This window comes from Aspergillus niger (assembly GCF_000002855.4).
Source record: "Aspergillus niger supercontig An01".
Taxonomy (NCBI): Eukaryota; Fungi; Ascomycota; class Eurotiomycetes; order Eurotiales; family Aspergillaceae; genus Aspergillus; species Aspergillus niger.
The window spans coordinates 3,433,667-3,455,749 of NT_166518.1; the positions used below are offsets into that span (position 1 = coordinate 3,433,667).

The window sequence follows — 22,083 nt, forward strand, 5'->3', positions numbered from 1 at the left end:
GGTCTTGGGTTCNTGCATCCGATGTGGAAGCAGAGTCCGAGTTGGCCTGTTCTTGGAAAATAGCGGTACCTGGGGTGCACCAACACCCCAGTTATGTCGGGCTACCAGTTCAAGACGAAGACCTGGCCAGCCTCGACCAAACCGTCGTGGCACTCCAGGCCCTGCAGAAGCGGGTTGCACACAACCATGCGCACTACCGCCGTATTGGGGAACTCCTAGAGTTTGTACGACACTTCCAGCGAGATCTCCTCTCCCAAACCCCCGAGCAGGCCTTTGAGCGCATGCAGCCGCTGCGGCGGTGGCTGTTCTGGCTTCCTCCTGCCATGCTGCGGCCTGAAGATGCCGACATCGGCTCGCTAGCCATTCTGGCCCAGTTTTTCGGGGTTGGCGTGGTCCTCGACAGCCTCTTCCCCAACTTGGGCGGTGCCTATTTGGGTCCTCTCTCCATCAGTCCGATTGAAGAGATCTACCGGATGGTAGTTGCTCGGAGCACAGCCGATCCTTTCCACCCCGATGCGCACCTCGCACTATCCGCCATGGATCTTCCCCGGCATATTGTCGCCAAGTACAAAAGCCGGCTTCAGTGGTCTCCGCGCACCTCCCTAGACCACTATTCTCCTGCACCTCCTAGTCCGTATCACAGCGTCCACGATTACCGCCTCGCCTCGTCCTCTCCGTCTTCCGCCTCCGCCACCTACGCTCCTTACACTCCGCCTCTGCAGTCCCCTCCCGAAGTGACCATTGCCAGCCCCCCGTTTGACGTCAACGGAGCCTATGTGACGGCCCCGGCGTCGCAGGCCTTGTATCCGAGCTCCCCACGGCTGCTCTCGGACCCTCGTGACGATCTCTCGGATTACAGCCACGCGGGATCTCTGCAGCACTCCCCTGCGTTTCCGCCCCCATATCTTGGCGACGTGATGTGCGGGGGACTGCCACGGGTGAACAATGGCGGGCTGGGGCTAAATATGCAGCTGTACGAAGAAACTCCGGTGATGGTTGGGGGGTATAACACGGCACCCGAGAGGGGATGGCACTAGGGGCAACCTTGGAGTGATTTCATTTCTATTCCTATGTTTTACTTTTTTATCATCATCAGCTACGGAGCGGATACGGAAAACGGCATAAAGCGGGATCAGATGAACTGGGATAGGACCGCCAGGGTGTTTTGGTTTTGATTTTATTTTTTCTTTTGTCTTGGATTTACTTGGGATGGGCGAAATAGAGGGATGGTATTGGAAACTGAAGCTGCTTGCTTGGCTGGTTGCTTGCTTATTCTCGTACGCTAGCGATATGAGTGATTATTTTGATCTGCATGCATGCATGACTTGACTGATCTGACTTGATCTGTTTGGTTGGTTTGATTTGAAGTGGCTTTGTTACGCTCGCGTGCTGTGGAAAGTGCGCGGGATGATGTTCCTAATGTGATGTGACGACTAACCGAATACGGTATATACCCTGAGATAACTAATGATGAACTACTCACTACTCAAGAACCAAGATCAATCATAGCCTACTCCTCCGTAGGATAGTCAGTTAGTAGACTGCCAAGAAAGATATAATAATAGCTGTAACTGAAACAACGACAGTTTCACGAGTTATCTAAGCGACAGATCGTATGCGTGATCACCCAGATTCTATCCTAGCAGGTAGTTAGCATCTAAGTAAATAAGTAGGTCTGTAGTTTTCTTTCTAATCATATAGTAATATCCCACTGGGACCTTGTTTCATCCCACCGATTAATCCAACTATGCCGTGAACAGTCTAGCGAGTATGTATACAGGATCCAATTAATATACAAGGATTGTAATATGTTCCTGTGATGAAGAAAGATTGTTGAGGAGTGATCTACACGGCCCCCATTTAACACGTGTTTAGGCCGTGTTTCTGGTGCTTCTAGCGCTGAACTAGGGGGGGTGGAAGGATGGAGGGAGGGGGGTGATCTACTTTAACCCCCATGCTCCTGCTCTGTACAGGGATGGTACTAAGGTTGGTTTTGATTACATGGGATGGGACTGGGATGGGATAGGACAGGGTGAGCATGAGGATGTGTGTGTGGATGACCAGGATGGATGGATGTCTGTGCATTTTTTTACTTGGCGAAAGTCACTTTAGTGACTAAGTACTCTTACTAGTACTATGGGCGTGGTGGTGGTGTGATGTGACTAGTAGTAGGATTAAATAAGAAAAAATCCAACAGGGTTTGAGCTGAAACCAACAGTTACTATTTATTTAATTTGTATGGTGGTGGTGGTGGTGATGAATTAGTAAGTACGTACTGGTTGAGGTGCGGTGCGGTTTGACCTTCCCACGTTTTCCGTTTTTTCTAGTCGGGTTAGGCTGGTCTGCTAGTTAGTTAGTTCAGTACTAGGTGGTATTTGGCCACGTGTGTCTTAGTCTAGTCTACTAAGTAACGTGTATCTCGGCTAGTTCGTTACTAGGAGGTGATGAGATTAGTCTTGGTGCTCGCTTATGACGTCGGTGTTTTTAGCCTTGCTTATTGTGTCTTATCCTTCTATATTAGTACTATGTCTTATCTGCTTGGCGTGTTTGTCCTCTATGTTAGTGATTATATTGGGATTACAAAGAGATTGTGATAATGGATTTATGATATAGCTATTATAGCCTTGACTTGACCTGGATCGCAAGTAGCTTCTGGTGGAGTATGGGCTGAGGCCACGGGGGATTTCCGGATCGTGGCGGATTAATTACTGAGTAATTAGTTACTAAATCCTTCCTGTTTTAGTGTTTGTGTCTGATTCAGTTGTTGTATGTGGGCGGTCTGTGTGTGAATTTGTCTGAGAGTTCCTTGTGTTTCAAACCAGGCGTAGTACTGCGTTATTGTTGGGAGTTGACTATTTGTGAATGGATGGTTGATTGTAGGCCTACACAGCAAGGCTATGTAACTTAGTATGTTGTGACTAATTATGGAAGTGAGTTTCAATTGCAGCCTTGCTGTTACGCTTTGATGCGCGTTTTATTTCGCTTAGCTAAATTGTTCAATATCTGTTGGTTTTCAGTCCTATACCTGATTTTATGACAGCGGAAGAGGTAGGCTGTGTTGTGCTGTGTTGGACATCTGAAACGACGTCAAAGCTTTAGATGAGGGGTACTGCGGGATTATCTATCCTTCTGTTGTCGCATTTACAGACCAGTCTGATATCATATCAGGGCGGCGGAATCCTTCCGTAGCTAACCAGAAGTGACACGCACTAGTGTAGGCAGTCTCTATCTATGTTGGTAAATCCATCCAGGCATCTGCGCATGCAACACTGGGGCCTAGTTGATCACTCCTGTACTGGCTGATCGTGTCGCTCATCAAAAATATTGAAGCCAATGTGGTTCTTCGGATCGAGGTAGCGGACTTCTCCTTTCTTCTTCGAAAGATCGTATATTGTTTCCATGTCCTTATCTGGCAACTGTTTTAGGTCGAGGTTCTCTACCATTCTGCTTTGTCGGACTGTCTTTGGAATCACAGATATACCTTGTTGGACGATCCAGGATAGTATTATTTGGGCCGGAGAACGCTCATGTTTCGAGGCTATTTCGGCTATCTTGTAGCTATTAGTCGCGATGGTTGTCACATGCACTTAGGGAAACTTTCATCTGGATCATTCAACGGACCTGGTCGGTCTGCGTTGGGGTTGACAGCTGCTACTGGCTTGCCGCCGAGTGGCTGATGAGCCACTAAGTGAATGCCATTGGCTTTGCAGAACCTCACGAGCTCAACTTGGGGTAAATAACTACCGGACCGTAAGTCAATCCAAAAGTACATAGTAGGACAGATTGAGCACTTACGGGTGAAGTTCGATCTGGTTGACTGCAGGAGGAATCCTGGCTGACCCGAGAAGTCTCTCGAGCTTCAAGATATTGAAGTTGGAGACTCCTAGGAATCATTAGTGTCTGCATTCCATGTTAGATAGTACATGCATACCAATCATTTTCAATTTTCCTTTATCGACCAGGCTCTCCATGGCTGCCCATGTCGATGGATAGTCTCTTGACAGTTCGTGGTCAATTATGGGCTGAGGAATGACTTAGTAAACCGCACGAGTATGATAGAAGAACTGTCAGGGGTATACCTTTCCATTAGGATGACGGATTGTGTTGTTATCCGGTCCAGGGCTGTATGCATGGGGAACTGAGTAGCTATTAGTGGGCGTTAGGCGGAGAAGGGATCTTCTTTCGCCATACAATGCATCAAATACAGGTCGACTATCCATGAAGGCAATCAGCAAGATACCTTGAAGCAGAATACAGGTGCATAGACAGACCATAGTTCAATTGAAGCCTCTCCAAGCTGAGGTCGAGTGCTCTCTCAACGTCGGAAACACGGTGCCACGTCTGAGCTCTGAACAAAGAGTCAGCATCCCGGGTTGCAGACACAGGCACGCAAGTGTTTACAGCTTGGTGGTAACAATGATCTCTTCTCGAGGTATTCTGCTCTCCTTGATGGCTTCACCGACCTCTATTTCGTTTCCATAGGCAGTGGCGGTGTCGATGTGCCTGTAGCCGCAACGCAGTGCTTGTAGAACAGCCTCTTTGACGCCTCTGTTACCGGCATCACCTTGAAAGGTACCTAGACCGACAGCTGGAAACGTCATCTCAGATACAGGGAAGAATGAAAATCGATGAACTAGTTCTGGAATGATCTCTGCAGAAGTTGAGAGTGAAAGAGAGTGACAACGGTACAACGTGGGGATGAGTTGAAGTACCCCGCCAAAGTGCCCCATACATCGACAAGGATGGTAGTGTCAATCTCCACTCGGTGGGCGCTTATTATGTCTTCCGGATTTTGTGACAACTTATCCTACCCCATCCGAGCTAAGCATTCAATGCTTGACTTCGAAGCAATCTGAATCCAGTCAATCTTTACTTTTGAGGAAATTTACATGCACTGTCTCGAGAATTTACAATAATCCCAGAGAAATGAGAATAAGTACAATAGAGAGCTGTCGCGACAAAAATTTATAAAATAGTCAACTGCTCTTAGGAAAGATGTAGATGCTTGGCAGTCAACGTATGATAATCCGCCTCAGAGACGTTATATATTGATACAAGACGTCCTGGCGTACTCCTCGTAGCCTCCCGGGTACTTCGTAACCAGACGTCTCATTTCTTCGATGACACTGATGTACTATTAGCAACGAAGAGGGCCAATGCACATGATAATCGACTTACGAGTCTCGAAAGCTAGTAACCTTGGGAAAGAGGGCCGCGGCCTGTAAATTGAAGCGCCTGTTCCTGATAAGAGCTATCATAGAGTAGTAGAACTGGATGGGCTCTTACATTGAATATAGTGCAATCCGGTCATCATAGTCTTCTGTTGGGGCAGTCTTTGGGATGATTGAATGATAGGCATCAAAGTAACTCCTCGTAAACCCATTTCTCTCAGGACGCCAATTGCCCAATTCATCTAGAGGGTAATATCAGTGCAATTCATCTGGGTTTGCAGAGAAGCGCATACACTCATTGTGCGCATAGAAGCTGGCAGGATCATATATCAACGGCCTTCCGGTGGCCGAATTGATAGCGGCATTTCCGCACCACAGGTCTCCGTGGACGAGGGCTGGCTTGATGGACCGCCTTCCCGTCTCCATTGGCCTTAACAAGCGGGGAATGACTTTGACAATCATAGCAGTATATAAGCCTTCCAGCTCAGCCCATACCCCACCACGCTCGATGTTCATATCGATCATGTGCTCAAAGCCAATTCTGAAGAATTCCTCCCATGTGTCAGTGTATCCATTCTCCTGGGGCAGATCGCCGTTGTATGTCACAAGGTGAAACCCGAATTTTCCGTTTGGCGATTCGCTCCTCGAATGGAGAAAGGCGACCATCTGGCAAAACTCAGCTGGCTTGGGGGCATGCTCTGCAAGTTCATAGAATCGACAGAAATAATAATGTACGCCTGGAAGTGCCTTGAAAGATCCCCATCCATTTGGCTTAGGAGTGAAGCTTCCAATTATGCTGTGGATTGCTAAAGTAGATTCGAATTCCCCTCTGAGGGCTTCCTTGCCATGGACCCCTAATGATATCTATTTTGGGCCTGGTTAGTAGAGCAGTAAGCGTAGTAGTGTCATTTAAAGTGAAAAAGATGCCATAGGGAAAGTTTACCTTCAAGAAATAGCTTTCTGTCTGATCTTGGTCCTCGACATCAATCCGATATCTTTGAGCCCAGGCTGAAGAACCAAGGCTCACCACTTGTAAAGGACGGCGAAACAGCCCGATTTCTGTTATTTCTTGCCATGAGTAGATCCTAGTGTGTAGCAAAGTAGATATACAACTACGTACCTGATAAAACCACGGCGTCAATTGGTGTTTCCGTCGGAATTTCGTCTGCCACAATCACTGGTGGGCCAGGGAAAGTGGGTTGATGATCGGAGTGCGACATGATCGCTGCAAGTCTAATAATAATGGAGGAGGCACACACGATAGATGCGTAACGTTACTGAACTTGGATTAATATTGTCACTAAGCGAAGTGATGGGGTGTAGTACCCCGCCGTTGTTGCCGAGTTCCACGAGCAGGGGTGTGATGATGCCAATCTCCACCGGAAAGTGACTTGCTTAGCTTCTTCGCACTCTTTCCCGAGGATCTGCATTTCAGGATACTCAGAGCCAAAGCCAGAGAGCTTTGTCACTGAGAAAATAAAGCTAAAGAACTATATTACAGTACTTCCAACATATTGACGTTATGTGCCACCTTCCGGGGACGGGAAGATATCCAAAATATCTACATAATGGCAGCTCTAGAGTATGTCGGCAATGTGCGCAAAAGGCATCTGAATTGCTTGTTCGCAGCTTTCAGATGTTCTTGAACCAGCTAGTTTTCCCGCGACTCACCTGGTGGACACTAGCTAACAGTATGTTACGGACACGCTGATTTCACTGGCAGATAGAGTCGCAAATCCAACAGAGCCATGACACGATGCCATAGAGCGCCCTCTCACTACTCGATTTGTACAAAGCATCCACGCTATCTTGACAAGGATCAATCACACATGTTGTTAGTCAAGAGTTATTCTACGAATCATACACTGCGCACCATGTCGCGCTACATCCTATAGCCGCTCAGCCTGCATGAGCGCAATAGCACGGCTGCCAGCGCCTAACCGAGACGTATGACTGGCTCACGCAACTCGGGTATCCATCGCTGCGCAGAATCCCAATGCAGCTCAACGCAGGGAGTCGTAAGCGAGCAGCTCTCGATGAGGGGCACCGAGAGTGTAACATTTGGGCTTCTATCCGACTACCAACACCTAGCATCCTTGGTGCTGAATGGTATCGATGTCAAGAACGTCTTCATATCATATTGGTATGCTTTTGTAATGGAAAAGGTCTGTTCTACCAAGTTTGAAGACCTAGAAAGCAGACGCTGAGTAAAGCAGTCCGGAGGGCATGCCTCTACGGCGGGGAGTCATGGCTGGTTCAGGAGGTCGTTCGGCAGGCTCCGCGTCAATCGAAGAGTCAATGTTACTCAAAAGCATATCGCTCCTGGTGACAAGCCCCCAACTGAGAGCGAAGACCTCAAAGGGCCTCTAGGCCTTCAATTGCTTCGTACCGTTCCAGAACCACTCGTCGACTTCATATTCATCCACGGCCTCGGAGGAGGATCTAGAAAAACATGGTCCAAATCACCAGACCCTTATCATTATTGGCCCAAGGAATGGTTATCCCAAGACCCCGAATTTGACAAAGTGCGTATATACAGCTTTGGATATAAAGCTGATTGGGCCGAAACAACGGCCAGTGTTCTGAACATCCATGACTTTGCGCTGTCCCTTTTAGGAGAAATCCAATGCAATCCGGACATCCGTCGAAGCAATGTGAGTCGATCGCCCATCTTTATGCCTTCAAACTAACCAATCGAAGACAAAGTTAGTACTCATTGCACATAGTATGGGCGGGCTGGTTGCGAAAAAGGTAGATCAATCCATTTCTAGTTACCTCAATTTGTTGAGCTCACCATCCCACATGCATATATACTAGCTCGAGAGGATCCTACTCTGAAGGAAATTGCAGCACGAATACATACATTATATTTTCTTGCCACACCTCACCGGGGCTCCGATCTTGCAAAGACCCTTGCAAATGTCCTTAGAGTGTCGTTTGGGCCCAAGCCGTTCGTATTAGAACTAGAACGTAATTCTGACTCCATTCAATCGATCAATGACAGTTTTCGACATGTTGCAGATCACTTGCAAATATGGTCTTTTTATGAGACTCTCCCATGCAGCTTTATGTTGACAAGCGCTATTATTGTTGACAAAACTTCGGCGACTCTGGGATACTCCAGAGAGCGATGCTCACTTCTAAATGCGGACCATAGAGGTGTATGCAAGTTTGACAGTCCTACAGATCCGAACTATATGACAGTCCGGAATGCTTTTGTCACTACTATCGATTCAATCGTCTCTCACGGTCGGTTCCTTTTACCTTCATAAACTTTGGGGCTATTCTGACCCTTGCCATCACCTTAGACTCCGAGAATGCGAAGGTCGCCTTGAAAATGTTGTCCAAGTTGACTGGCGTCAATGATGCACCGAATAACATCCGCCTGGCGCTGGTCGAGCTACGGGTTCCTGGAACCTGCGAATGGCTAGCATTGAGAAAGCAATATGCCTCGTGGAAATCGGGCGAGTCCACTGATCGGCCCATCTTCTGGCTCACGGGTAACGCTGGCTCCGGGAAGTCAGTCATCTCGAGCTCTGTAATCGACGACTGTGAGAAAAGTAATTCTCAATGCAGCTATTTCTTCTTCAAACATGGGGATGGAGATAGGTCCACAGTCACTAAATGCCTCTTATCATTTGCCTTTCAAATGTGTCAAATGAATACGAAGATCCTTGGACAACTTACAAAGGTGTCACCGGATTCTGGCGCGTGGGAGCAAATGGATGAGCGGACATTGTGGCGCGAGATCTTCCAAGAGTTCATCTTCAAGGAGTTGAAGTCTGACTTGTACTATTGGGTTATTGATGCTCTCGACGAGTGTCCCAAACCGAGTATTCTTGTTTCCTTACTCGCAGAATCTCCTCCGTGGCTGCGAATATTTGTTACGAGTCGCAACGGGCCGAAAATGTCTCGATGCCATCCAGCTCATCATCACGCCATCGAGGAGTACACTTTACAGCCCCAAGACACGATAAATGACTTGAGAGTATTTGTCAATTCAAGGATCCAGTACATTCCTCTTGCAGTCGATGACGGCCAAGGCAATTTCCAAGCCAAAATCCTTGATAAGGCTAATGGGTCTTTTCTATGGTTATCTCTCGTAATTAGGGAGCTCGAGACCGCATTCTCCGAGGAAAGCACAGAAAGGATTATCAATGAAACGCCTATGGAGATGCACAACGTATACGCGCGAATATTACAGAACATACCTGTTCCGAACCATAATTTGGTTCGGTCCATGTTTACCTGGACGTCGCTGGCAGTGAGGCCACTTTCCGTGGATGAGCTGAAGCATGCCATCAAGATTGACACCGGTGAAACCGTCCACAAATTGGAAGATGCTATCAGCACCATCTGTGGACAACTTATTAGGGTTGGACGAGGAAATGAAGTTCAATGTGTCCACCAAACTGCAAGAGCATTCCTATTGGAGCAAGTGGAATTCTCACCTTTTGTCATAAACAATTCTACAAGTCAGTTGAGACTTGCAGAGCTCTGTCTAAAGACATTAATCAGCTATACTGCCAATGAGCCCGGCAGGCGAGTATTAAAGGCACCTGGTATGCCAATTACTGCAGAGAGCAACATCGCTGACTACGCCGCAATCCACTTCTCAGAACATCTGAACTACAGCGCTATAGAAACCCCCAGTATATGGGATACACTCTTAGACTTCATGGAGTGTACTGCGTTGTCCTGGATTCAGTATCTCGCTGAGACGGGAAGACTACAGCACGTCACGCATACTGCCAAGAACCTAGCCTCATACTTGGCATGCAACACCAAAAAGATACCAACATCGAACGAGAAGAAGAAGCAGCTACGGAAGTGGATACACGATTTGCTCAGACTGAATGCCAGATTCCGGATAGCTTTGGACACTTGCCCTTCAGCGATCCATCAGGTGATTCCAGTACTCTGTCCTTCGGAGTCAATGATATCAAGGCGGTATACCTTGCGCCCTCGTGGTGTTGTTATCAAAGGTCTTGAAGAAGATGGCTGGAGTGAATGCATCGCTCGAATTGATTATGACACGGCACGGACGACTGCAATCGCCCATGGTGATAATCAATTTGCTGTTTCATTGTCCGATGGAACTATTGCCCTTTATTTTTGGCATTCGCTAGAGAAGAAAGCCATTATCTCTCATGAAGAGCGAGTGATAATACTGAAGTTCAGCGATGACGGCCAATATCTGGCCTCCAGCGGCCCGCGCAGGATCAGAGTCTGGGATATGCGGACCTTAAAACAAGTGCGGAGTTATGATGTACCACATCAACCTTTGACCGTCACATTTCGGGACAATGGCAGAGGCTTATTGGCGGCTACTCGAGGTAACTACACTGTGTCTTGGATTATTGAAGACAAGGAAAGCTTTGGAGACACTTGTCCATGGACCCAGCGTTTCCAAGAAGTAACAGGACAGACCAAACCAACTTACCCTCCAGCAATGGCTCTGCTGTCCAATGATGGCTCTTATCTTGCGACCAGCTACAGAGGACGACCGGTATATGTCTTTGACATGACGACATCGTCTCCTGTTCGAGCCTGCTACAGGCATGATACTACGGCCAGAGAATACGCTGTCGATGGCATGGCGTTCAACCGAAACCGTGATGTCCTGATAGTTTCGTACGGTGATGGAGAGCTTGTAGTCTATGATGTGTGTACTGCTGAGTTATGTTACCTCAGGCAGTCTGTCTATGCTCATACCCTCGCCTGTTCCCCAGATGGCCGCATCCTTGTTACCGGCAGCTCGCGTGGCACTATAAATGTTTTCGAATTCACAGGGAATCAAGGAACAAGTATAGCCCTCATACATCGAATCGATTCGTCCGAGGACGGTATCCGCGGGATCTCATTCAGTGCCGACAGTTTACAGTTCGCCGATATCCGTGGTTCGCAGTGCCGAGTTTGGGAGCCGGAAATTCTGATTGGGGGCGTGTACGACGATGACAATGCAAGCGACTCCAGTCAAGCAAGGACGCTGGAGACTACTTCAAGGGACGCGGAACAAGCTGCAAAAGCCCAAATAACAGCCATATGCCCGCATGCAGATGGGAGGTACCTCTTCTGTGGGAAAGAAGATGGATCTGTCATGTGCTTTGACGGACAGATTATGCGACACAAACAAATTAGTCGGCACGCTCAGGGTATTGGGATAACATGCATGAATTACTGCAAAAGAGGCGGGCTGCTTGTCACAGCAGACGAATCCAGTCGCATCCTTGTGTCCAAAATAGAGCCCAGCTCGGATGCAGATGAGGTGATCACTACTATGAAAGAGTTTCGATCTGGCGAGCCTGTATTAGATCTGCTGTTCAACACAAGCGGAACAAAGGTCTTGATTGAAGGAAGGCACTGGGTCAAGGTTTGGACCTTGTTAGATGACCATATTGACTTTCGTCTGAGCTTAGATGACTTTGGCGGTGACCACGAAATCATTCAGCACCCTCAGCGTCTGGACTCTTTTTTGGTCATAGGTGCCGGTCAAACCTATATGTATACCTGGGATCGTCCCGAAGAGACGATTGGCGAAGAGTGTCTCGAGGACATGCCAGCCAACGATAATGCAAATAATTGCATGGCTCCGCAGCTTCACACTTTGAACAAATTGGGGAGGCCAATGAGTGCTAGGCAATTCATAGCTACCGTCGGCGAGAAATATGTATCTAGAAAGGCTTCATGTTCCAAGCTGAGGGTTTGGAAGGCAACTGAAATCCACCCAGGGAACAAATGGCCCAATGAATACCACCTTTCAGGCTTTGAGCATATATCCAGCAGAATACGCCAGATCATTGGCGTCTGTGGGTGCCTCATCCTGTTTGTGGATAGCGACTCCTGGGTCTGCAGTGTTGACTTGAAGGAATGGAATGCCAACAGACAGGGCGCATGGCGGCATTTTTACCTCTTATCGGAGTGGAAAGGAAGCAACGATAAGTTCCTCATTGAGTATTTGCCCGCCACCCGCGAATTTATGGTGGTACAGAGGCATAATGTGCTTGTTATCAAGCGCGGACTCGATGTTGCGGTGCCGTTGGAGTGACCTGTAGCACTTTGTGGCGTTACCTTGGAATGAATAGTGAAACCAGAACTTGAGATAAAAGCTTAAACCGCATAATCCTGTTACCCTGCACATGACGATATAGAATTATGTCCCACAAAGGATGTGAGAATACGTACTTTCATCTAATTTCATCCACCTGTCGGCTGGTCATCCGGATCACCCGTCATCCGTGCTTCACATATCATAGGTCTGGAAGGAAGAACGGGTTCCTTGGCTCATATATCTGCATGCCTTCGCCTCTAGCTAAGAGATAGCAAAAATGCCACCAACATAAATGTGCGGATGATAATTGGCTATACCCCCCTGTCAGGGCACAGGGCTGACATGCCGACTCCGATCCCGATTCCGGCTCCGGCCATGAGTCCGACTCCGGCTCCTCCGACAGCAGTGCTGATTGGCCCGGTCGAGGCCGGTTCTATCTCTATCACCATCTATTGTTGGTACTTTGTCTGGAGCCTTGTCCTGCTACTCTTGAAGGATCAATCGCTGAAAGCTTTAATAATCTGTCCGTTTTCTTTGTGAAATGGATCAACTCGATTTCTCCTGTCACTCCGTTCCATGGTAGTCTGACGCGTTGTCTCTTACTGAACTGGGATGCACCGACAACATCGGAGACGACATGCCTGCGCCAGGTGCATTCAACTTAAGGTGAAATGTGTTCCGACCCGAGACTCGGTCCGAGGTACACCGAGTTGTGAACGATGTATGCGGCTCTCCCAGCCTTGTATCGCCCCAGAGACTCAAGGACCTGGCAGTCACAGGTCAGCCTCATCACATTTTCAGGACATTATATGAGGCTGACGCTCTCTTTACAAACAGGAAAAGCCGCATTGACAGTCTGCAGGAGCAAGTGGACAACTTAGTCACTCAGGTGGCATTAATGAAGGTACTTGCTCCAACCCTCGGTAATGGACCAACCTATTGAACCGTCCTTACCAGCATAATAGTGATAACAGTCCACCTGCTCGACCACTGAACCACCAGTGTCGCCGCAACGGAGATGAATCAGACCACAACTACAATCATGGGATACCGATTAGAAACTCACCGTCAGGCGCTGATACGGACCTGGACTTTATCTCTCGCGGGCTTTTCACTCTCCTAGAATGTGAAGAGCTTCTGGCAAAGTTTCGCTTGCATAAGATGGCCCAGTTTCCCTTCTTGATAATTCCCACTCACCTGGGCGTTCCAACACTTCGGCGACAATTTCCCTTCCTCCTAATGTGCACCATCACCGCCTGTCTGGAACACAAAGCATCGTTACAGCATGGCATGGAACAAGAAGTTAGGGAATCTATTGCCACCCGCTTGGTCATCAACTCTGAGAGGAGTTTGGACTTGCTCTTAGGACTTTTGGTCCACGTTGCCTGGAACCATTATCACTGGCATATCCATGATTCCCAGGCTTCTATGTTTCTGCAAATGGCGGTCATGATCGTCATTGATCTAGGTTTAGACAAAGGAAACTTCGCCATGCAGGCTTCCCCGCCTATCAGCTGGGCCGCTGATCAGATGGAGAAAGATACTAATTGCTGGATCTCAACGGCACAAAGGGCTTTTCTCGGATGCTATTATCTCTGTTCGAGGTGAGTCAAAATTAAGACTCTCTTCTGTCCTGATATTAGCTTAAGTATGAATATCTATAACAGGTCATTGTTCTTTCGCGGACAATTAGCTATGAGACATACTGAGTGGATTAAACGGTGTACCGAGGTACTTGCACAAAAGGCGGAATATCCTAGTGATGTATTGCTCGGGGTGTATATCAAAGAGTATACACTCTGTGAGACGACTAGGTCGCTTGTTGGGGAGCATTTTCAGGGAGCAGATAAGAGCATGGCCTGGAAGGAGCTGTCAGAATCCCCCGCACTGCAACAACGGCATACAGAAGGCCTTCTCCGTAGATCCAATCTCTGGGATAACTGTGAGTTATCATATGATATACTGCTGTTCTACATACTAACGTTTCCCAGGGGCTGTGCGCATAGAGCTCAGTGCAACATCAATGCTAGTTCTTGGACGGCAAAAATACATTTCCCACGACAATGTACAGCGACTTCAAGCACTATGCTCATCAGCACACGATACTATCAACACCTTCCTCGCAATACCGTCACCAGTGCTTGCTCACCTGCCCGCTTCATCATACAATATACTCTGGTACAGCCTCCTGCTTCTCTCCAGGCTTTGCCTACTATTCCATGCGCAGCCCGAGATTTCTGGTATCAAAAAACACGACATACACACCCTCGGACTTGCTCTGATGAAGGAAATGGAAGGGCAATTTCGAGAAGGTGACGCGTTAGCGAACTGCGAAAACGTGCTGAGAAGCATGTTGGTTTGGCTGGGAAATAATGCAAGTGAGCAGCAACAAGGGCAGGTCGATCTCTCGGCACGGGGATCAGAATATGAGCACGAAAGTACTCGGTTGCATCATTCTGGACATCCCCAAGGCGACAGGAATTCCCGGGAGGCCGCTTTATGGGGTCAGATGCTTGAGGATCTTGACTGGCTCGAGGGCCCATCCGGCTTCGTTGTCCCATAACAATATGGTAAGGGCAGGCAATATAACTCCATTATTGTATCCTCCACAAGATTCAGTGTTTCATGTACTATAGGGTGTGAGGTGCATTTCTTGGTTATGAGTCAGTGTAAACTATAAATACAACAGATTGCTGATTGATAAGGAACGAGTCAAGAGCTCCACAGCTAATCAATGGTTCATGAGCGGCACAGATCGGCAAAGCCCATGCACTTGTCGCCACTACTACAAAGGTCGAGGCTAGCTGGAGCTAAACAATAGCTCCCTGAGCATGATCCAATTGACACGATAATGAGATAATGATCTAGCACTTTATGTATATGATGAAGCGAGCGCTCCGGTAGACAATTTGTCCAATGCATCTACTATAAGTCTGTGCTCAGATGCATTCCTGACTTTTTGGGATTCTGCACCCTTTTCTAATAATCCAGAGTGTTGAGCTATGGTTTCATGTTACGCACTTAAAAGGAGATGATTTCCCTAACGGCCACGCGATATCCGAGGTTCCACGGATTTAACTCTTGCATGGCAACGGGACGACGGGAATCTTGCACAAACCGGGGCCGCTGCCGATCCACTCGCCAACCCCATCCAGCATCATCCGCCGATGTATGACGAAGCCATCGGCAGACGGAGCTAATTTTAAGGTCCGTCTCTTGGAGCTTATATAGACTTGAAAGGATCCGTTGGAATTGTGTTCCTGGATGTTCCTGGCTAAGTCACTTGCGCTTCAACCATCCCTCATGCGTTATCTCTCCCTGGTATCCGCCCTCGCAGCCACCGCGCTGGCCCAGACACCCCCGGGCAGCTACCCATCCACCAACAAGAACTTCGGTGTCGCCTTTCCCAATGCCACTGTGACCCCTGGTACCTGGGTGAGCCCAGATGGTACGTACTCTGTCTCTTCACAGCTTTATAGCCTTAACACTAATTACAAGTGTAGACGTCACCAGCCAGCCGGCCGTGTATGTCACCGACAAGCTAAACAAGGATGCCACCTACATGATCTTCATGCTTGATCTCAACATCCCTGATTCGGACGTCACCACCGCCGCCTACTACAACACTCTTGTCCCCGGCCTGGCTGTCAACACCACCACCCGCCTGCACTGGTGGGGTGGCAACTACACTATTCAGAACGGACGCTTCGTCAACGCCAGCGATGCCCTGGCTGAGTATACGGCTCCTCGCCCCCGCGACAGCACCAACCACACCTACACGCTGTATCTTTTTGATCAGCCGGAGGGATATGTGCCTCCCGAGAAGGCCTTGGACGGGACTTATTACTCCCAGACCACGTCGGCGCGGTTCAACTTCACCCTGGAGCCGATTGTGAAGGCTGTTGGGGGGCCAATTGCGGCGAATTACTTCTTGAGTGATGCTTAGACTACGATTTTGTTGAATTTCAAAGCTAGGTATACAAGGTCTGCATGTAAGAGGTCTTTTAAGGGATTCACATAATGCGGCACCTGGTCACGTTTTGTATCAATATATCTTTTGATTTATTAATTGCTACTATGAAGAGGTATACGATGTCGAATAACAGTAACAGTCAAATGATACTAAGATAGGCCTAAGCAACGCTGGCAATACAACCATCAACTGGCCCGCTAAACCTGAAGAGACACTCGATTGTGACGGAATTGAATCAAGTTTGAGCCATCTTGAGCCACTTGAGGGTATCTATTTGCGACAGACTCAGATACTAGACTAACAGTAGTACACAGAGGCGAGATAAATAGCTCGCTCATGTTTAAAGACATTATGATAACTGGATGCGAAACAGGACTTTCCAAAATTATGCCGGAAAATTGAAGTAAACCTCTATAACAGACTTCAATGCTGCAACTATTCTGATACCTTTACGAAGGGATCATGAATATCTAGGAAAGTAGAGGTTAATAAGCATCCAAGTTGTTATGTAAAAGAGCTCATTCAGTTCACTAATCTAAATTCTAAGCTCTCATCTTGAGCCTCGGCAAAGTGGAGGCCACTAATCTTTCTTGGCGGCCTAATAAATGCCCCTCATTGAATCACCATGATGATCATTTAAGATTCCAACTTCTTTGATCGTAAGGTTGCACAACTGTCACTAACTCAGCACTAACAAAGCCAAGTCCATTGTGATAGGGTGGTTCGCGAAACCCATCTGCTTACGCGTGAGACAAACATCTGACAAGGCTGAGCTACCCCTCCAAGCCCATCTATTTACCCCAATCTCACCCACTTTTCTACTCCCCTTCTCAGTTGCAATTGCCAGCACCTTCTTCCTCAAACACAATGGCATCCATTGTCTACCCCGACCTGGCTAAAAAAGCCACTCTCTCCGATGGCACCACCTACGGATACGTCTCCGTCCCCGCCTCGGAGGGAAAACCCACCTTCGTGTTCCTCCACGGTTACCCCTCCACCAGCTATGACTGGCGTCACCAGATCGCTTTCCTGCAGAAGGGGGGATACGGTGTGATTGCGCCCGATTTGTTGGGCTATGGCGATACCGATAAGCCGACGGATCTGAAAGCGTATCGTCTCAAGGTGATGAGCCAACATGTGATCGAGATACTCGATCGTGAGAATGTCTCTCGTGCGGTGCTGGTCGCGCATGATTGGTATGTCCATTTTCTAGATACTACTTATTCTATTGCTTCAATGCTAATATACAGAATAGGGGTGTCGGTCTCGCCTCCCGCGTGGCCTATTACTATCCCCAGCGATTCTACGGTTTCGTGAGCATTGCAGTCGCGTATAATATCCCTGGACCGAAATTCGATCTCGGTATGCATCTAAACCTTTTATAGCTATCCGATGGATTTTCTGACAGTGATAGACGCTCTCCTCAAACACACCGAATCCATCTTTGGCTACCCCGTCTTCGGCTACTGGCTCTGGCACAACACCGACGAAGCAGCCGATGAAATGGCAGCTCATGTACATTGTCCCCCTAATCCCACTCCACTCTTCGTCCTCAATTATAAACTAACTAAATATAGCCCGAATCCGCTTTCTCCCTCATCTTCCCCCAAGACCCTGCGACGTGGAAAACCGACCTCGCTCCCATCGGTAAAGCAGCCGAATGGGTCCGCTCCGGCAAGACCACCCCTCTCCCATCTTGGCTCACCCAGGAAGACTACGATATTCATCATCGCGTCTTCTCGAAGGGTGGTTACGCCGGCCCGCTGTCGTGGTACAAGGCCGCGATTCGCGGCATCAATACTGAAGATGAAGCGGGCATCGCGGAAGGAGAGGGTAAATTGACCGTGAAGTACTTGTACATCGCTGCTAAGCAGGACTATGTCTGTCGGATGGAGGTAGGATCGCATGTGACGGAAAAGAATACGACGGATTCGAGGATCGAGGTGGTGGATGCGGGTCATTGGGTGCAGCTGGAGAAGCCGGATGTTGTGAATGAGTTGTTGGTTAAGTTTGCGGAGGAGGTGGTCACTAATTAGTTTACCTTCTTAGACTGCTTGAGCATGCAGCTACTCATAGGTAATTTATCTACCTATCTATCAATCAATCAATCAATCATGTACATGTCTGCAAACTACGTTCATAATCCGGTATCACCCACTTTACCATCCACTCCGACCGCAGCACCTCCTCCACCGTCAGCCTCTCCTCCGGCCTGAACTTCAGCATCCCCCGCATCAACTCCAAAATAGCCACCGTCTCGTCTTCATCAAAATCCCCTATCGTATGCTTTCGTCGATACACCCGCACACACTCCTCAAACGCCCCCTCCAAATTAGCCCATACATACCTCCCCTCCACTGCCCTCCTATTCTCATCAAAGAACCTCCCCCTCTCATCCCACTTCTCAAACCACTCCCACGGCATAGGTCCCAAGACATCCATCCAGTGCGCAATCACCTCATCATACGGCACATCCGTACTAAACACCACCTTCATCCCGAGGATCTCCCATATCGCCGTAGCCAAACTCCACATATCAGCAGAATACGACAAGGGCGCCTTCGGCTCGAAAATCGCCTCAGGCGGACAGAAAGCCATTGGCGTGTGACAATCTTCCCCAAGACGAGGATTTACTGATGGCGAGAACGTCTCGCCAAAGTCACAGAGAAGGATGCGCGTGTCCTGCAGGGTGAATTCCCCTGCATGTATGCCTAGGAAGAGAGTGGATACTGCTTTGGGTGGGACGTTGGGTGAGAGGGCGGATGTGGATCCATCGAAGAGAGTTATGGGGTATATTTCGGGGTTTCCGTATTCTGTGTAGAACTCCTCGATAGAAAGGTTGTCGAGGTTTGTGGGGAGAGTGGAGAGGATGTTGCGGAGGTGGATGTCTTTATTCAGGAGTATCGTTTAGTTTAAGTAATATAGTTGGAATAGATACCTACTAACCTCCGTGAACGTAGCCTTGTGAGTGGAGATACGCAACCCCCGAAACCAACCTCCCACACAACGCCCGCGCCACATCCACAGGAAATAACCGGCTATACGACACTTCGCGCAAGTTACTTCGCGCTGGAAGCATCGTGTAGCATGTGTGCGTCCCGTTTGGACCGGTTACGGTGAATTCATCCAACGGGACAGGAATCGAGTCCCGTCCGGGATGAGCTGAGGTATTTGCTGTGGACAGTGCTCGCAGCACCCTCACTTCGTTACAAGTTGTATCTGATATAAGGACCTTCAATGCCACGTAGCGATCCAGCTTTGTATCCCGTGCTAGCCATACGGTCGAGTATCCCCCGTACCCGAGCTTATCTACGATGGTGTATCGCGAGTGGAGGACATCGCCGATCATGATGGGGTGGTAGCCGCCTGGTTCATAGCGGTCAAGATATTCGGTGTCGTCGATGGGCGTGTATTTAGGGAGTTGGTATTGGGGGTGGGGAGTCGTTGAGTAGGATACAGTGTGACGCGTGGCTGGGCTGTGTATAGGGGGCTTAACGCGATGGACTAGGGGTGAGTGGCGTGGTAGAGGCCATTGTGGGGGTTTTCGTATGATTCGAGAGATAATTAACGCTGAATAACGCGTCATTATGATAGATGAATAGTAGTGTTGATATGAGAGGTTGTTATGTCCCGTCTGTTGGTATTAGTTATGGGGTGGGGAGTGATGCGGCAGATCTACAAGGGGTGGTCGATCCTTGTGTCACCCGTCAAACCCTGGACACAGAATAGCCATTCAGTAGGTAATAGTAAATGTGATAGGCGAAGAATATCCTGCTAAGAAATGCAAGTCTCGCAAGTTCTTTGGTTAAACGTCCAATTGATCTGCCTCGTTACTTAGAAGCGCATACTCATCCCCACATTATCCCCCAGTTTCTAGAGTAGATCATCTTCGTCAACATCATCTAACTGAACAAGGTTGAGAATCACCTCCTCGTCTCCCTCACCTCTCCCAACACCACAATCCCCAATTTCCCCCGGTCTGACCATCCCTTCTCATCCTCCTGGATTAATTTCGCAATCTCCGGCTCTCTCACTTTCGCCTGAAACCGCTCAAACGCAGCCTCATCCTCGAAGGTCAATTCCGCTATTGAATCGAATGAAAAGTCACTCTGTTGCCCGAGGAGCACAGTTGTGGGATACGTCCCCTCCGATGAGGGGGTAGTAGGACGATCGATGTAACTTCGTCGATGGGAAAGGGGGAAATCAGGACCCGTAAGATGCTTGACTAGTGCGATGTGCGCTTCAAGACGGGATTTGAACGTTGAGGGAGAGGTTTCTGGTAGGCGAGTAGCCTTGAGAAGGATTTTGAATGGCATTTTTTCTGTCTTCTTTCCGGGTTTCTTGTCTTGGCTTTCTTGGTTGTTCTGGTTCTGTTTCAGGAGGTTTCGGGTGTGGACTGGGTTGGTGACGGGGGTGGGATTGATGGGATTGATGGGATTGATGGGTCGGTGGGTGGAGATTACCCCTTCTCCATGTAAGGGGTAAAACCATGGATTGCAGTTGGTAGCTTGGCAGATATGTTACTGTTTACACCTGGTAGGTAGGTAGGTAGTAGTAGACTAGTATATGTACAAGTATGAAATTTCCTGTCTAAAGGTACTGCAGTTAATGCACATAAAAATATTTTTCGAAGGTATAGGTCACAGTTGGACAGAAAGGTAGGCAAATGAGTGCAAGAAGACAATGGAGCAAAAGAGAGTGTGTGAAGGCATCGTACAGAAACAAGAGAGTGTGTGAAGGCATCGTGCAGAAAGGAAGGGAGGAGGACAAGTTAAAGAGTGGCAGCAAGGCCCAGCTCATGCTCGATTTTGCTGGATTAATAGCAGTCCTGCTAATAAGCAGGAGTTGCTTTGGGCATGACCATCATGGTCGACGGGGTATAGGCAGGATATCCTGGGGTGCGAGAGGGTGTCGCTGCACTAGAGGCGCAGGAGCTAGACGTCTGGCTGGCCGACCACAGTGCATTATCCGCCACACCACCATACCAAATCTGCCACACGGGCTTGTTGCAGGTGTTCTCGTTGTACTGGAACAGCCAGTTGTTTTCACCGTCCGTGCTTGTGGTCGTGTAGTAGTACTCAGCTGGCTCAGCAGACAACCCAAGAACTTGGTTGACTGTTGATGCGATGCGCGAGATCTGAGACGCGTACTTTGCGCCTTGCCCGGTGGCGGCGACAGGCGTGCCAATGTAGATCTGAGTGCCAGGGTCGGGGTACGCGGCGGAACCGGTGAGCTGTGGCAGCTTGAGGTTCGCGTCGTTCGTCAGATAGCTTATGATGTTGGTCTGGAACGCCTGCTCGTTAAAGGCGACAGTGCCGTTCTGGCTCGAGACAAATCCGGGGGATTCCCATAGGTGCGCCTCGTACACAGCGTACTTGGAGACAGCGTAAAGGACAGTACATCCGTGGACATTGGCCTGGGTAAGGCTGCTTGTACCGCTGCCAAAAACGACGGATGTGGATGTGGTTACGCCGCTAGTGCTCTTAACAAGGGGCTGTCCGGTCTTCATTTGAGTGGACATCCAAGTGAGAAAGCTGGAAGCCCTTTGAGTCAACCTTCTGCTGAACAGACCGGACCGTCTGAGTGACGTGCTCGAGGTATCAGTCGTGTCCGTAGACAGGCATTCAGTGCATTGCGGGCTGCACAGCTCCGAGACAGCTGCGCTTGAGCTGGCAGCTGGAGAAGCGGAGGACGAAGTGGCAGGCGAGGTCGTGGTAGTTGAGCCATCATCAGATCCATCTTCGCCGGAGTCGTCGCCGGAACCATCACCAGAAGCGTCACTGGAGTCATCTCCGGTATCCTCACCAGAGTCATCGCCAGTATCGTCGCCAGTATCATCGCCGGTATCGTCGCCAGCATCGTCTCCAGTGTCGTCGCCGGTGTCGTCG

The 22,083-nt window shown here is 48.8% G+C and overlaps 9 protein-coding genes across 9 annotated transcripts; 5 read left to right on the top strand and 4 right to left on the bottom strand.

The window, feature by feature from the left end:
* Positions 1 to 1,037, top strand: An01g14360 (uncharacterized protein; the record flags this gene model as incomplete). The annotated part of the gene is made up of 2 exons (XM_059745740.1): positions 1 to 8; positions 92 to 1,037. Coding segments are annotated over 2 exons (954 nt in total), but the record flags the coding sequence as incomplete, so codon positions are not given.
* A 2,247-nt stretch (positions 1,038 to 3,284) lies between these two features.
* Positions 3,285 to 4,730, bottom strand: An01g14370 (uncharacterized protein; the record flags this gene model as incomplete). The annotated part of the gene is made up of 7 exons (XM_059745746.1): positions 3,285 to 3,538; positions 3,622 to 3,740; positions 3,796 to 3,883; positions 3,932 to 4,022; positions 4,080 to 4,146; positions 4,241 to 4,348; positions 4,402 to 4,730. 7 exons carry the CDS (start codon positions 4,728 to 4,730, stop codon positions 3,285 to 3,287), a joined length of 1,056 nt encoding a protein of 351 aa, XP_059599863.1.
* A 552-nt stretch (positions 4,731 to 5,282) lies between these two features.
* An01g14380 (uncharacterized protein) lies at positions 5,283 to 6,391 on the bottom strand (the record flags this gene model as incomplete). Its single annotated transcript, XM_059745752.1, has 4 exons — positions 5,283 to 5,413; positions 5,465 to 6,035; positions 6,115 to 6,230; positions 6,292 to 6,391. 4 exons carry the CDS (start codon positions 6,389 to 6,391, stop codon positions 5,283 to 5,285), a joined length of 918 nt encoding a protein of 305 aa, XP_059599864.1.
* A 776-nt stretch (positions 6,392 to 7,167) lies between these two features.
* An01g14390 (uncharacterized protein) lies at positions 7,168 to 12,219 on the top strand (the record flags this gene model as incomplete). The annotated part of the gene is made up of 5 exons (XM_001389792.3): positions 7,168 to 7,189; positions 7,263 to 7,336; positions 7,388 to 7,825; positions 7,943 to 8,420; positions 8,480 to 12,219. 5 exons carry the CDS (start codon positions 7,168 to 7,170, stop codon positions 12,217 to 12,219), a joined length of 4,752 nt encoding a protein of 1,583 aa, XP_001389829.3.
* Positions 12,220 to 12,564: 345 nt separating this feature from the next.
* Positions 12,565 to 14,785, top strand: An01g14400 (uncharacterized protein; the record flags this gene model as incomplete). The annotated part of the gene is made up of 5 exons (XM_059745756.1): positions 12,565 to 12,680; positions 13,060 to 13,126; positions 13,180 to 13,826; positions 13,890 to 14,164; positions 14,214 to 14,785. The coding sequence occupies 5 exons, from the start codon at positions 12,565 to 12,567 to the stop codon at positions 14,783 to 14,785; spliced, it is 1,677 nt and encodes a 558-aa protein (XP_059599865.1).
* A 740-nt stretch (positions 14,786 to 15,525) lies between these two features.
* Positions 15,526 to 16,168, top strand: An01g14410 (uncharacterized protein; the record flags this gene model as incomplete). Its single annotated transcript, XM_001389794.1, has 2 exons — positions 15,526 to 15,670; positions 15,726 to 16,168. The coding sequence occupies 2 exons, from the start codon at positions 15,526 to 15,528 to the stop codon at positions 16,166 to 16,168; spliced, it is 588 nt and encodes a 195-aa protein (XP_001389831.1).
* An 894-nt stretch (positions 16,169 to 17,062) lies between these two features.
* An01g14420 (uncharacterized protein) lies at positions 17,063 to 18,231 on the top strand (the record flags this gene model as incomplete). The annotated part of the gene is made up of 4 exons (XM_001389795.3): positions 17,063 to 17,391; positions 17,451 to 17,557; positions 17,610 to 17,710; positions 17,773 to 18,231. 4 exons carry the CDS (start codon positions 17,063 to 17,065, stop codon positions 18,229 to 18,231), a joined length of 996 nt encoding a protein of 331 aa, XP_001389832.1.
* Positions 18,232 to 18,332: 101 nt separating this feature from the next.
* On the bottom strand, positions 18,333 to 20,511 carry An01g14430 (uncharacterized protein; the record flags this gene model as incomplete). Its single annotated transcript, XM_059745776.1, has 4 exons — positions 18,333 to 18,456; positions 18,543 to 19,083; positions 19,142 to 19,829; positions 20,140 to 20,511. 4 exons carry the CDS (start codon positions 20,509 to 20,511, stop codon positions 18,333 to 18,335), a joined length of 1,725 nt encoding a protein of 574 aa, XP_059599866.1.
* Positions 20,512 to 21,026: 515 nt separating this feature from the next.
* Positions 21,027 to 22,082, bottom strand: An01g14440 (uncharacterized protein; the record flags this gene model as incomplete). The annotated part of the gene is made up of 1 exon (XM_001389798.3): positions 21,027 to 22,082. A coding segment is annotated over one exon (1,056 nt), but the record flags the coding sequence as incomplete, so codon positions are not given.
* Between the last annotated feature and the right edge of the window lies 1 nt (position 22,083).